This window comes from Oncorhynchus gorbuscha, linkage group LG03 (genome assembly GCF_021184085.1).
Source record: "Oncorhynchus gorbuscha isolate QuinsamMale2020 ecotype Even-year linkage group LG03, OgorEven_v1.0, whole genome shotgun sequence".
Classification (NCBI taxonomy): domain Eukaryota; kingdom Metazoa; phylum Chordata; class Actinopteri; order Salmoniformes; family Salmonidae; genus Oncorhynchus; species Oncorhynchus gorbuscha.
This window is the reverse complement of record NC_060175.1, coordinates 62,100,537-62,113,358: the sequence shown is the minus strand read 5'-3', so window position 1 is coordinate 62,113,358 and position 12,822 is coordinate 62,100,537. Positions and strand designations below refer to the sequence as shown.

The 12,822-nt window shown below is 43.2% G+C and overlaps 1 protein-coding gene across 2 annotated transcripts in view; it reads right to left on the bottom strand.

Annotated features, from left to right (window-relative positions):
* Positions 1-707: 707 nt before the first annotated feature.
* Positions 708-12,822, bottom strand: part of LOC124031668 (sodium- and chloride-dependent taurine transporter-like) — a 30,241-nt gene continuing 18,126 nt past the window's right edge. For both annotated transcript variants that reach the window (XM_046343198.1, XM_046343199.1), the window contains exons 7-14: positions 12,181-12,284; positions 11,911-12,035; positions 10,267-10,379; positions 7,762-7,899; positions 2,878-2,980; positions 1,714-1,814; positions 1,403-1,573; positions 708-1,127 (exon numbers count right to left, since the gene is read on the bottom strand). In XM_046343198.1, coding sequence (XP_046199154.1) covers positions 972-1,127; positions 1,403-1,573; positions 1,714-1,814; positions 2,878-2,980; positions 7,762-7,899; positions 10,267-10,379; positions 11,911-12,035; positions 12,181-12,284 — 1,011 coding nt within the window. In that variant the 3' untranslated portion in view covers positions 708-971. The remainder of the gene's footprint in view (positions 1,128-1,402; positions 1,574-1,713; positions 1,815-2,877; positions 2,981-7,761; positions 7,900-10,266; positions 10,380-11,910; positions 12,036-12,180; positions 12,285-12,822) is intronic.

Below are 12,822 nucleotides of genomic sequence, written 5' to 3'. Positions count from 1 at the left end.
AAACTTTAAATGACACTTTTTATGGATATCTTTAAGAAATGGCTTTCTTCTTGCCACTCTTCCATAAAGGCCAGATTTGTGCAATATACGTCTGATTGTTGTCCTATGGACAGAGTCTCCCACCTCAGCTGTAGATCTCTGCAGTTCATCCAGAGTGATCATGGGCCTCTTGGCTGCATCTCTGATCAGTCTTCTCCTTGTATGAGCTGAAAGTTTAGAAGGACGGCCAGTTCTTGGTAGATTTGCAGTGGTCTGATACTCCTTCCATTTCAATATTATTGTTTGCACAGTGCTCCTTGGGATGTTTAAAGCTTGGGAAATATTTTTGTATCCAAATCCGGCTTTAAACTTCTTCACAACAGTATCTCGGCCCTGCCTGGTGTGTTCCTTGTTCTTCATGATGCTCTCTGCGCTTTTAACGGACCTCTGAGACTATCACAGTGCAGGTGCATTTATACTGAGACTTGATTACACACAGGTGGATTGTATTTATCATCATTAGTCATTTAGGTCAACATTGGATCATTCAGAGATCCTCACTGAACTTCTGGAGAGAGTTTGCTGCACTGAAAGTAAAGGGGCTGAATAATTTTGCACGCCCAATTTTTCAGTTTTTGATTTGTTAAAAAAGTTTGAAATATCCAATAAATGTCATTCCACTTCATGATTGTGTCCCACTTGTTGTTGATTCTTCACAAAAATATACAGTTTTATATCTTTATGTTTGAAGCCTGAAATGTGGCAAAAGGTCGCAAAGTTCAAGGGGGCCGAATACTTTCGCAAGGCACTGTATATATATATATATATATATATATAACTCTCTTAATAATCATCATAGAAACCAAACCAGAATATTCCTAGTGCGGATATATAGAACAATGTAAACCTGGTTCTACCACTATCAAAGTTAGCAAATAAATGATAATAACGTAGACAGCACGCCAATCAGTATTTCCTCTCACAGAGAGTGCTCACATCATTGTTTCTACAATGGTGTGGGTGGGCTTGATCAGGATGTTGTCCCCATTGGGGTTCAGAGGCTGGGTAAGCTCGCTGCCCTTCACGCTGTACTCTTTGGGGCGAGAACTCGCACCTCCCTTTACTGGGGCCGCCACTGCCTTAATCCTCTGTGGGGTGTAGAGGAGAATGTCAAATGACCCACATGACATGAAAATAATGCAACGATAAAAAGCCACTTTGTAGAAGTCCTTGTACCATGCCTTAAAATCACATTACATGGTATACTGCATCATGTAGACGGCTTATATCATGTGTGTAATATAATACAAGTTATGCAATTGCATACTGCATGCCATTACCACAATGCTGCACTCCCTTTCAGGCAGTTTTTGTATTCATACAACTAGGAGCTATCTAGCATAATTTGTTTGTGTCTGCGTACCTCTATAAGCGGTCCGTCGGACTGGAGGATCTTGATGACCATTACCATGGGGATGCAGATCATGGAGGCGAGGGCCAGAGACCAGCCCAGGCCAATAGACCAGTCTGGGTACTCATACACCTTGTTATAGGTCAGGGGCTTGTACTTCACCAAAGAGAAGATAAAGCAACCCTGGGAACAACAAGAAAAATGGTTTATTTCACAGTACATATTCACTCTGATCCAAGAGGTTCCTCATGTTTTCAAAACCACAGCACAACAGTGTTATCTGTTTAACACTTTGTAACAGTGGAAGGCTGTCGAATACTCACCGCACAGAGGACGGGAGTGATAAATGTCCAGCTCCATTTCATCCACGGGTTAGGTCGGTAGCCAATCATGTCTTCAATTGCATCATAGAAATTATCAGCACCTGTCAACAATACAGAAGAACATACTTGTTGTTAGAGACACACTCCTAGTCTCCTATACAGTAAAGTTAAAACATCATATAAGACCTGTGCATTTTCTCAAGGTAAAACAGGGTGACATCTCACTATCAACTATAAACAGAATCAGTATCCATCTCTCGACCATGAGAAGAGTTACGGGTGTGACACCATCATAACCTCTATAAATACCCTCATCTACCTATTTGTTGTTCCATGAAGTCATATGGCATGAACAATCTCTCTTTAGCTTACTGTTAACTGTTACAAAACAATTATTTACAAAACCAGCATGCTTGCTCTCTTAATAACAGCAATGTCCATCATAGCACTACTAACAACACCTCTAGAAAAGGCATGTGGGTTGCTGTGTTCCTGTTCACCTCTTCATTATAAAGGTGGCATAGTTCTTAATTTGTCTTCAATAGAAGTCCATAGAAGCCAATGGGTGTCACGCCCTGGCCTTAGTATTTTGTGTTTTCTTTATTATTTTGGTCAGGCCAGGGTGTGACATGGGTATTTATGTGGTGTGTTTTGTCTAGGTTTTTTGTAGGTTATAGGATTGTAGTGTAGTATAGTAGTCTAGGAAAGTCTATGGTTGCCTGGAGTGGTTCTCAATCAGAGGCAGGTGTTTATCGTTGTCTCTGATTGGGAACCATATTTAGGCAGCCATATTCTTTGAGTGTTTCGTGGGTGATTGTTCCTGTCTCTGTGTTTGTTTGCACCAGATAGGGCTGTTTTGGTTTTTCACGTTGTGTTTTTGTATTGTTTGTTATTATCTTTATTAAAGATGTATCAACATAACCACGCTGCATTTTGGTCCTCCTCTCTTACGACGGAAGAAAACCTTAACAATGGGACATATGTGGAAGCCAATTCAAGTGTTTTACGATAAGCGTGAAAAGGAACAGCAAGGGTATTGTGTACTCCAAGCGAGGTCATAACTCATGCGTTGTTGCTGTTTTCTCCTTTAAAAACAAACTACTAACGTTTGTTCCTAAATGTAGGCTAAAAACCTTATTTGGCAAAACAAAGGTACAAACTTACCATAAATCCAGGCTACGGCAATACATTCAAAGAATGCAACCCACAAAAGGCACACACCACTGGCTGCATAGTAATCAAAGAGCTGAAACACATACATGCCACCCTGAAAAGAAAGCAGATAGCAAAAGTTAGTTTCCTCAAAGACAGAGAGAGATGGGGTTGGACGTGGATAGGAAAAAGGGGTTGTTACATAAGAATGCGGGCACTGGGCCAATGAAAGGAGACTTCAACAGGTGATGAGATGTCATTGAAGTAAAGTTAACTGCTAACTGGGAAATTACATTCCAAATTGTTCCATTCATGATGCGAAATACACTGTCATGTTTTGTCATATATTGTCTTGTCCTTGTGCTTTCCCTTCTGTTCGTTTCCCCCTGCTGGTCTTATTAGGTTCGTTCCCTTTTTCTATCCCTCTCTCTCCCCCTCCCTCTCTCTCTTCTCTCTATCGTTCCGTTCCTGCTCCCAGCTGTTCCTCATTCTCCTAACTCACTCATTTACTCTTTTCACACCTGTCCCCTATTTTGCCCTCTGATTAGAGCCCTATTTCTTCCCTTGTTTTCCGCTTCTGTCCTTGTCGGATCCTTGTATGATGTACGCTGTTCTGTGTCCTTGTCTCGCCCTGTCGTGTTTTGTCTCCTTCAGATGCTGCGTGTGAGCAGGTGTCTTAGTCTGCTACGGTCGGTGCCTTCCCGAAGCAACCTGCAGTCAATGGTCGAGTCTCCAGTCTGTCCTCGTTACTACGAGTGGATTTAAGTTTTTTCCTGTTTTGTTTTCTTCTTGATTTTTCCAGAATTATTACTTTTGTCATATACTGGAATAAAGACTCTGTTTTCGTTAAGTCGCTTTTGGGTCCTCATTCACCAGCATAACAGAAGGATCCGACCAAGAATGGACCCAGCGACTATGGATTCTCTCTACTCTACTCTCGAGTTCCAGGGAGCGATGCTCGGCAGACACGAGCAGGAATTGTCTGCTGCTCGGCATGCCGTTGAGACCCTGGCCGCTCAGGTCTCCGACCTCTCAGGACAGTATCAGAGTCTTCGTCTCGTGCCACCAGCTACTTCCGGGTCTTCCGAGTCTCCGGAACCTAGGGTTAATAACCCACCATGTTACTCTGGGCAGCCCACTGAGTGCCGCTCCTTTCTCACCCAGTGTGATATTGTGTTCTCTCTCCAGCCCAACACATACTCAAGAGAGAGAGCTCGGATTGCCTACGTCATATCACTCCTTACTGGTCGGGCTCGGCAGTGGGGCACAGCTATCTGGGAGGCAAGCGCTGAGTGTACTAACGATTATCTGAACTTTAAAGAGGAGATGATAAGGGTTTTTGATCGTTCTGTTTTTGGGAAAGAAGCTTCCTGGTCCTTGTCTTCCCTATGTCAAGGTAATCGATCCATAACGGATTACTCTATAGAGTTTCGCACTCTTGCTGCCTCCAGTAACTGGAACGAGCAGGCGTTGCTCGCTCGTTTTCTGGAGGGACTCCACGCTAAGGTTAAGGATGAGATTCTCTCTCGGGAGGTTCCATCCAGCGTGGATTCTTTGATTGAACTCGCTATTCGCATTGAACGACGGGTAGATCTTCGTCACCGAGCTCATAGAAGAGAGCTCGCGTTAACTGTGTCCCCCCTCTCTCCGACACTACCATCTTTCCCCACTGACTCAGGTGTTGAGCCCATGCAGCTGGGGGGTATTCGCATTTCGACTAAGGAGAGGGAACGGAGAATCACCAACCGCCTCTGTCTCTATTGCGGTTCCGCTGGTCATTTTGTCATTTCATGTCCAGTTAAAGGCCAGAGCTCATCAGTAAGCGGAGGGCGACTGATAAGCGCTACTAGACTGTCCTCTCCGTCAAGTACCTGTACTACCTTGCCGGTCCATCTACGCTGAACCGGATCGGCAGCTTCCTGCAGTGCATTAATAGACTCTGGGGCGGAGGGCTGTTTTATGGACGAAGCCTGGGCTCGGGAACATGACATTCCTCTCAGACAGTTAGGGGAGCCCACGGTCATGTTCGCCTTGGATGGTAGTCCTCTCCCCAGTATATTATGTGAAACACTACCTTTAACCCTCACAGTATCTGGTAACCATAGTTAGACCATTTCCTTTTTGATTTCTTGTTCACCTTTTACACCTGTTGTTTTGGGTCATCCCTGGCTAGTGTGTCATAATCCTTCTTTTGATTGGTCTAGTAATTCTATCCTTTCCTGGAACGTTTTTTGTCATGTGAAGTGTTTAATGTCTGCTATTCCTCTTGTTTCTTCTGCTCCCTCTTCACAGGAGGAACCTGGTGATTTGACAGGAGTGCCGGAGGAATATCATGATCTGCGCACGGTCTTCAGTCGGTCCAGAACCAACTCCCTTCCTCCTCACCGGTCGTATGATTGTTGTTCTGATCTCCTCAAGAAGCGTTTTGCATCCGCTCCTATCCTTGTTGCACCTGACGTCACTAAACAGTTCATTGTCGAGGTTGACGCGTCGGGGGTGGGCGTGGGAGCCATTCTGTCCCAGCGCTCCCATACTGACGATGGGGTCCACCCTTGCGCGTATTTTTCTCATCGCCTGTCGCCGTCGGAACGTAACTATGATGTGGCTAACCGCGAACTGCTCGCCATCCGTTTAGCCCTAGGCGAATGGCGACAGTGGTTGGAGGGGGCGACCGTTCCTTTTGTCGTTTGGACTGACCAAAGGAACCTTGAGTACATCCGTTCTGCCAAACGACTGAATGCGCGTCATGCTCGTTGGGCGTTGTTTTTCGCTCGTTTCGAGTTCGTTATTTCTTATTGCCCGGGTACTAAGAACACCAAGCCTCATGCTTTATCCCGTCTCTTTAGTTCTTCCGTGGCTTCTACCGATCCCGAGGGGATTCTTCCTGATGGGCGTGTTATCGGGTTGACTGTCTGGGGAATTGAGAGACAGGTTAAGCAAGCACTCACTCACACTCCGTCGCCGCGCGCTTGTCCTAGTAACCTTCTTTTCGTTCCTGTCTCTACTCGTCCGGCTGTTCTTCAGTGGGCGCACTCTGCCAAGTTAGCTGGCCACCCCGGCGTTCGGGGTACGCTTGCTTCTATTCGCCAGCGGTTTTGGTGGCCTACTCAGGAGCGTGACACGCGCCGTTTCGTGGCTGCTTGTTCGGACTGCGCGCAGAAGAAGTCTAACTTTTTTTCTGCTTCTGCTCCTGGTCTTGCTGGGTCTAAGTCTGTCCCCAGCCACCGCATCTCTCCTGCCCTTGCTGTGTCTCAGTCTGTTCCCTGCCACCGCATCTCTCCTGGTCCTGCTCCTGCACTTGCTGTGTCTCAGTCTGTCCACAGCCACCGCCTCTCTCCTGTTCCTGGTCTTAGCCTTGCTGTGTCTCAGTCTGTCCCTAGTTGTTACTCTCCTGGCCTGTTTGGTCCTGTTTGCTCTAAAGCTTACAGTTCTCTACCCGTGTCTCATTTTTTTTGAGTAGTAGCCCTAGATTCCCTCTTCTTCGTCTTCCGTTACGGTCCTGAGGAGAGGAGTTGGGTTCTTTCTCGGGACGTGCTGGACCGTTTGTGATCTATGATTTCCTCCGTTGCCGCCAGTGTTCCTCCTCGAGTGCGCCAGGAGGCGCTCGGTGAGTGGGGGGGTACTGTCATGTTTTGTCATATATTGTCTTGTCCTTGTGCTTTCCCTTCTGTTCGTTTCCCCCTGCTGGTCTTATTAGGTTCGTTCCCTTTTTCTATCCCTCTCTCTCCCCCTCCCTCTCTCTCTTCTCTCTATCGTTCCGTTCCTGCTCCCAGCTGTTCCTCATTCTCCTAACTCACTCATTTACTCTTTTCACACCTGTCCCCTATTTTGCCCTCTGATTAGAGCCCTATTTCTTCCCTTGTTTTCCGCTTCTGTCCTTGTCGGATCCTTGTATGATGTACGCTGTTCTGTGTCCTTGTCTCGCCCTGTCGTGTTTTGTCTCCTTCAGATGCTGCGTGTGAGCAGGTGTCTTAGTCTGCTACGGTCGGTGCCTTCCCGACGCAACCTGCAGTCAATGGTCGAGTCTCCAGTCTGTCCTCGTTACTACGAGTGGATTTAAGTTTTTTCCTGTTTTGTTTTCTTCTTGATTTTTCCAGAATTATTACTTTTGTCATATACTGGAATAAAGACTCTGTTTTCGTTGTCGCTTTTGGGTCCTCATTCACCAGCATAACATACACAGGATGTGCTATGAGAGCTCGGTAGTAGAACCCCCCTCCTATTTGGTTGCAAATGTGTGACAACGGCAAAGCATGTGGGAAAATGTCCTGTGTTATCTATTTTGTACGCTAACCTGAATTACAATGATAGAATCTCAAGGTCTTTTATATACTGTCAGGTTCATTATTATTGGCACCCTTGATAAAGACGAGCAAAAAATATGGTAATAAATAATACAAATTTTGAGATAAATTGTACAGTATGCTCAATAAAATTGGAAAATAATATGAATTTATACTAATACAATTGCTCAGAGAAAGAGATTTTGTTCAACAAGTAAGTCAAAAAAATCTAAAAAAGATGGGAAGGGTTCAAAATGATTGGCACCCCTGTTTTCAATAATCTAGCACCCTCCCCTGCTAGGAAAACGACACTAATATAATTGCTTTATTACGTAAACAAAATCTCTTTCTCTGAGCAATTGTATTAGTGTATAATAATATTATTTGCCCATTCTTTTTAGCATACAATCAATTTAATTATTTATTTTATACAGTAGTTTTTGTTCATCTTTATCAAGGGTGACAATACTTATGGACCTGTTGCTGTAGGTGAACTTACTTTCATTACAATGGTCCCAGAAATTATAGTATGTCAAGTTGTAATACAATAATTGTAAGGTAAGAACAACATGTAGTGCATAAAGTTACACTGGAGTGCTGTTAGTGTACTTACTTTTGTTACCATGGTGAGTCCCAGAAGATAGCTTATGCAACACATCACAGCTATAAAGATCTCACGGCGGTAACCAATCCTTAGGACGGATGGATACAGATCCACCAGGGAGGTGATCTGTCCTTCCACTTCCACAAACTGGGGAGACATAAAGAAAGCCAATAACCATAGTGTCCTACCAGAAAGCTGATGGCCATTACCATTATAATTGGTATTGCTTTTAGGCCTTATTGCACAAACATGAATGCTAAATACATTATAAAGTAACAGCCAACACTCAGTTGGCCAGTTTATTAGGTACACCACCACGTTCACGAAAATGGATCACTTCTACAGACAGTGAGTCACAGGACCGGGGCTTTCTATATAAAGCAGGCAGCATGGTATCATCATCGATGCCAGGCACGCTGGTTCCAGTGTCTCAGAAATGGCCGGTCTCCTGGACTTTTCACGCACGACAGTGTCTAGGGTTTACTGACAATGGTGCGTCAAACAAAAAACATCCAGTCAGCGGCAGTCCTGTGGGCGAAAACAGCTTGATGATGAGAGGTCAAATGAGAGTTGCTAGAATTGTGCAAGCTGGACAAAAACAGGCAAATAATAGCGCAGTACAACAGTGGTGTGCAGAACATCAACTCTGTGGAAGGGTAGCCTAGTGGTTAGCGTATTGGACTAGTAACCGAAAGGTTGCAAGTTCAAATCCCCGAGCTGACAAGGTACAAATCTCTTGTTCTGCCCCTGAACAGGCAGTTAACCCATTGTTCCTTGGCCATCATTGAAAATAAGTATTTGTTCTGAACTGACTTGCCTAGTTAAATAAATTCAGTCCTTGTCACGGATGGGCTATTGCAGCAGACGACCACACCGGGTTCCACTCCTATCAGCTAAAAAAAAGAAGCTGCAACTACAGTGGACAATTGAGGAGTGGAAAAACATTGCCTGGTTCAACGAATCCTGGTTCCTGTTGCATCATGCTGATGGCAGAGGAGTCCAGAGTCCATGGCCCCATCCTGCCTGGTGTCAATGGTACAGGCTGGTGGCGATGGTGTGGGGAATGTTTTTCTGGCACAGGTTTGGTCCCTTGACACCAATTGAGTAACGTTTCCATGCCCTGAAGAATTCAGACTGTTCTCTGTTCAGTAGGCAAAGTGGAGTCCAACCCGGTACTAGATGGGTGTATCTAATAAACTGTCAATCGAGCATGTACACAGGTTCCAAATATGGAAGAATACCTGAAATGTGGGACCAATTCCACTTCTCAGTGGTCAGTTGAAAGTTGAAAAAAAGAGGCAAAGTTTGTCTCCATACATGGACTTCTTTTTCCTCAAATCACTGATTCCACTCAAGAATCACTGCTGTCTCTGTTGTGCAATAATGAGACATTTTATTCAAGGCTCCTCTTGGGAACACTGGCTGGGCCAGCCAATTGGCTATTTCATGTAAAACAACAGTCTCTCTCTCTATCTATCTCTCTATCTATCTATTCTTCATGGAAACCCTTTCCATTTCGGGCTTGTCCAGTTATAATGCCATTGGTTGAATAATTTATGGGCAGTGCTGTTGTTGTCGTGGAAATGTATCTGGAGTAAACCTTGTTATTTAGTTAAGCATTTTTTTCTCCAGCATCTTTCTCTCCACATCCAGTCTCTCCTTCACAAGCCCTCTCCTTCATAACTATGGCATGCACATAAGAGCCATGAAACAATACTGTATTCAGCACCACTAATCTGCGTAAAATGTGTGGTCAAGAATTATGCCCACTCACTCTCCCACTGATCTGCTTGCCAATGGAAATAACCGTACTTGAAGCATAAGTATTTGGTGTTTGGCTGAGATGTCATTGGCCACGAGGAGGACTAAGTTAGCAGAAAGTAAAATTACACTTGAAAGCAGGAAATGTGATAGTGAGAGAACCCCGCTGATGCATCCCTGGCCTCGCCTCCGTTCGTCTTAGTCAACACCTCGGGAGTCTGGGCTGCAATGGACACCCCAAGAGAAAGCTATGAGACTAAACTGTTTGGTTCTATCTATTCAATTATTCCCAGAAATGAATTTATTACTGGTTCACAAACTTCTACAAAAACAATTGACTATTTACGTTCAAGCCTTCAAGATGTAATAACTGTTTTGACATGGTTGAACTGTTTTCCACCCTGGTTTGCTTTTCTTGTCTGGATTTTGTATCTTATTATAAGTTTACTGTAATGTCAAGAGTTCTCAACTGTTTTGCCTTTATGAACTGCAACTCAGTAAAATCTTTGAAATTGTTGCTTGTTGCCTTTATATTTTTGTTCAGTATACTTTACACTACTGTATGTGTCCCTACTACCTGCATATTTATATTGTAACTTCATAGGCATAGTGTAATTACAATGTAGATACACTAACTACATAGTGTATGTACAGTGTGGATATATATTGTTACAGGATCATTGAAACTAGAGACATGTACCAAGTACTGTGTTACCAATAGAAATGTATATTAATTATTGCTTTAGCACTGACCTGACTGTCGAGGCCTAGTAGCAGAAGCATGATGAAGAATAGGATGGCCCAGAACGTGGGCATGGGCATCATGGACACAGCCTTAGGGTAAGCAATGAAGGCCAGGCCAGGACCTAGAGGTGTGAAGAGAGGGCAGGGGGGAGAGACGGAGAAGAGAATGAACCAACCCATCTAATTTGAGCTTGGACGGTAGAGGGGGGTAAAAACGTTAAAATAAAACACATTCAAATGGTAATGTTACATTTACAGTACTGGAAGTGACTAAGTGATAAACCTTTCTGTATGCTTTATGTTTGTCTTATGTAAGGACTGGATTGGTAGGTGGAGGAACTATCCATTAGGTATCTGCTACTGATCATATGCTGTGTGTGACTCTAGCATCCTGCATTAGTTTACAAGCTAAACAAATATTGTCAAAGCAGGTAGAGGTTTGCTCAAAAGCTAATTCAACAGGATTTCAAGGGCACTTGAACATATACAAAATTACAGAAAACTCAACTCAATAAACTATCATTAAATCTTGCCAAGTCCATCTAGGCAGAATAACATCATGAACTTTTGCACAGATTCGTTAAATTATTATTTACTGTTATATCAACAACAATTTACATTTAGTGTAACCTTTTCGCAAATATGACCTATTTTCTAAGTTATTTTTCAATCCCTTTCCAATAAATATGCATGAATTATAGCATTTAAAAAAAATGGATCTACCATTTATTTTCTTTCATTCCAATTGACATAAACATAGCTATAACAGTCACAGTAAAATAGCATTCTCTATCCGTAATTATTAAAGGAGCAGTACATGGAAACAGGTTCTCTCTAAACCAGGTTGTTGTTTAGCAACACTGAACTGAACAGAGCGGGCATGCTTAAAGAAGATGCATCTCCTTCGAAATCCATGTGGAATATAATATCATGCTGGGCTAGCTAGAGTCCAGGGATCCACAGCTCATTACAGTAAAGTACTTAACACACAGTTACCTTACAATACTTGGCAGATTTGTTTTCCACAACTATTTCACTGGGCGTGAGCACTGGTCGTTATAACACAAATTATAACAATTACCAATTTTATTGGAACAAGATTGTCTTATTTTGGCTTACTGCACATTACAGCAACTCCTCTAGACAATGTCTTAATTCAATCCACACTTGCCACACTTAATCTATTGATAATATTGATATTTTTTATGTTATTTTTTTAATCGTGCCACTCCATCTTCTAAAATGTAATTATATAGAATGGCATGATTAAAAAAAAAAATTAAACACTAATATCATAAATAGATTTTAAACCCTAGAGTGGAACATTGGCCCACCTGGTGCCTTTGAGCCCAGGTGGCTGTGGATGGTAGAGTACAGCTGTGATTATAAGTATGGTTGATTAGAGTGGCTCTTTATTTAACCCAGCTTTACATGGTTCAGCAGTAGCTCAGACACACGGCACAACACTCAACCAGGGCCAAATTCACTGTGGAAAACACATCATATAAAAAGCAACACGTCTCTTTCTTTCAGGCCTTTATTCAAGGAGTATGCAAATGCCGATACCTCTACATTTCAGCATTGTCGTTCATTGCCATTTCAGCAGTGCCCACCATCACTGCTATGTTCACTGTTGACCTTTGACCCTCGTACCTGACTCTGCCACATCGGCAATGTCCACCCCTTGCTCTTGTGCCATGAAGCCCAGGACGGAAAATATTGCGAAGCCAGACACAAAACTGGTACCGCTGTTCAGGCCTCCCAGCAGCAAACAGTCCCTATGTCACACATATGTCATGGAGGATGTTAATTTACACAGACGGAACCGAAGTTCCCATTTTTTTTCTTAACCAACCGCCTTTGGCACGAGTTGATCTCACTACTACTACAGCCGTCCCCCATCCCCATGACAACAAAACTCACCTGTAGCAGTTGTATTTGTACTTGTTGTAGCTCCCCAGTGACGTCATAGCCCCCAGACAGATGGCGTAAGAGAAGAATATCTGGGTTCCCGCGTCGATCCACACCTGAGGCGGCAACAGCAACAACATGACGCCAGTCTGTTCAGTTCACCATTCATCATACACTTCTGGTCACTTGGTTGGCAACCTTTTTCATCTTTGCTGGGACATAATTGGGTTAGATTAACCTAATGTGATCAGATTTGACATTTAATGTGATAAAGCATTTTATTATTACTTTTTCTATCTCTGTTTAATTGAATGCAAAACTAGCTAAGCTTCCTAGTCTAAGACAAATAGCTACTTGATTAAACATGTTGCGATCGCAAATACAATTTTGGGGAATAAAAAGGAACATTTCCATCAAAACTGAACTGCCTATTGTTATAACATCGGAAATAAAAAAGAACACGTGGGATGCCATGCTGCAAATCAAATTTATCCAACAAAAGTAACTCTTAGCTTTTGGTGCCGAAAATGTAATAAAAAACATCCCAAAAGCACATGATGTTGCAAAATAATTGTCATTGAACTTTTCAGGTCCGCCAGGCATAGTTAGTCACATCAATCCAGAGGAGGGAGCTAATTGAATTATGTCATAAAC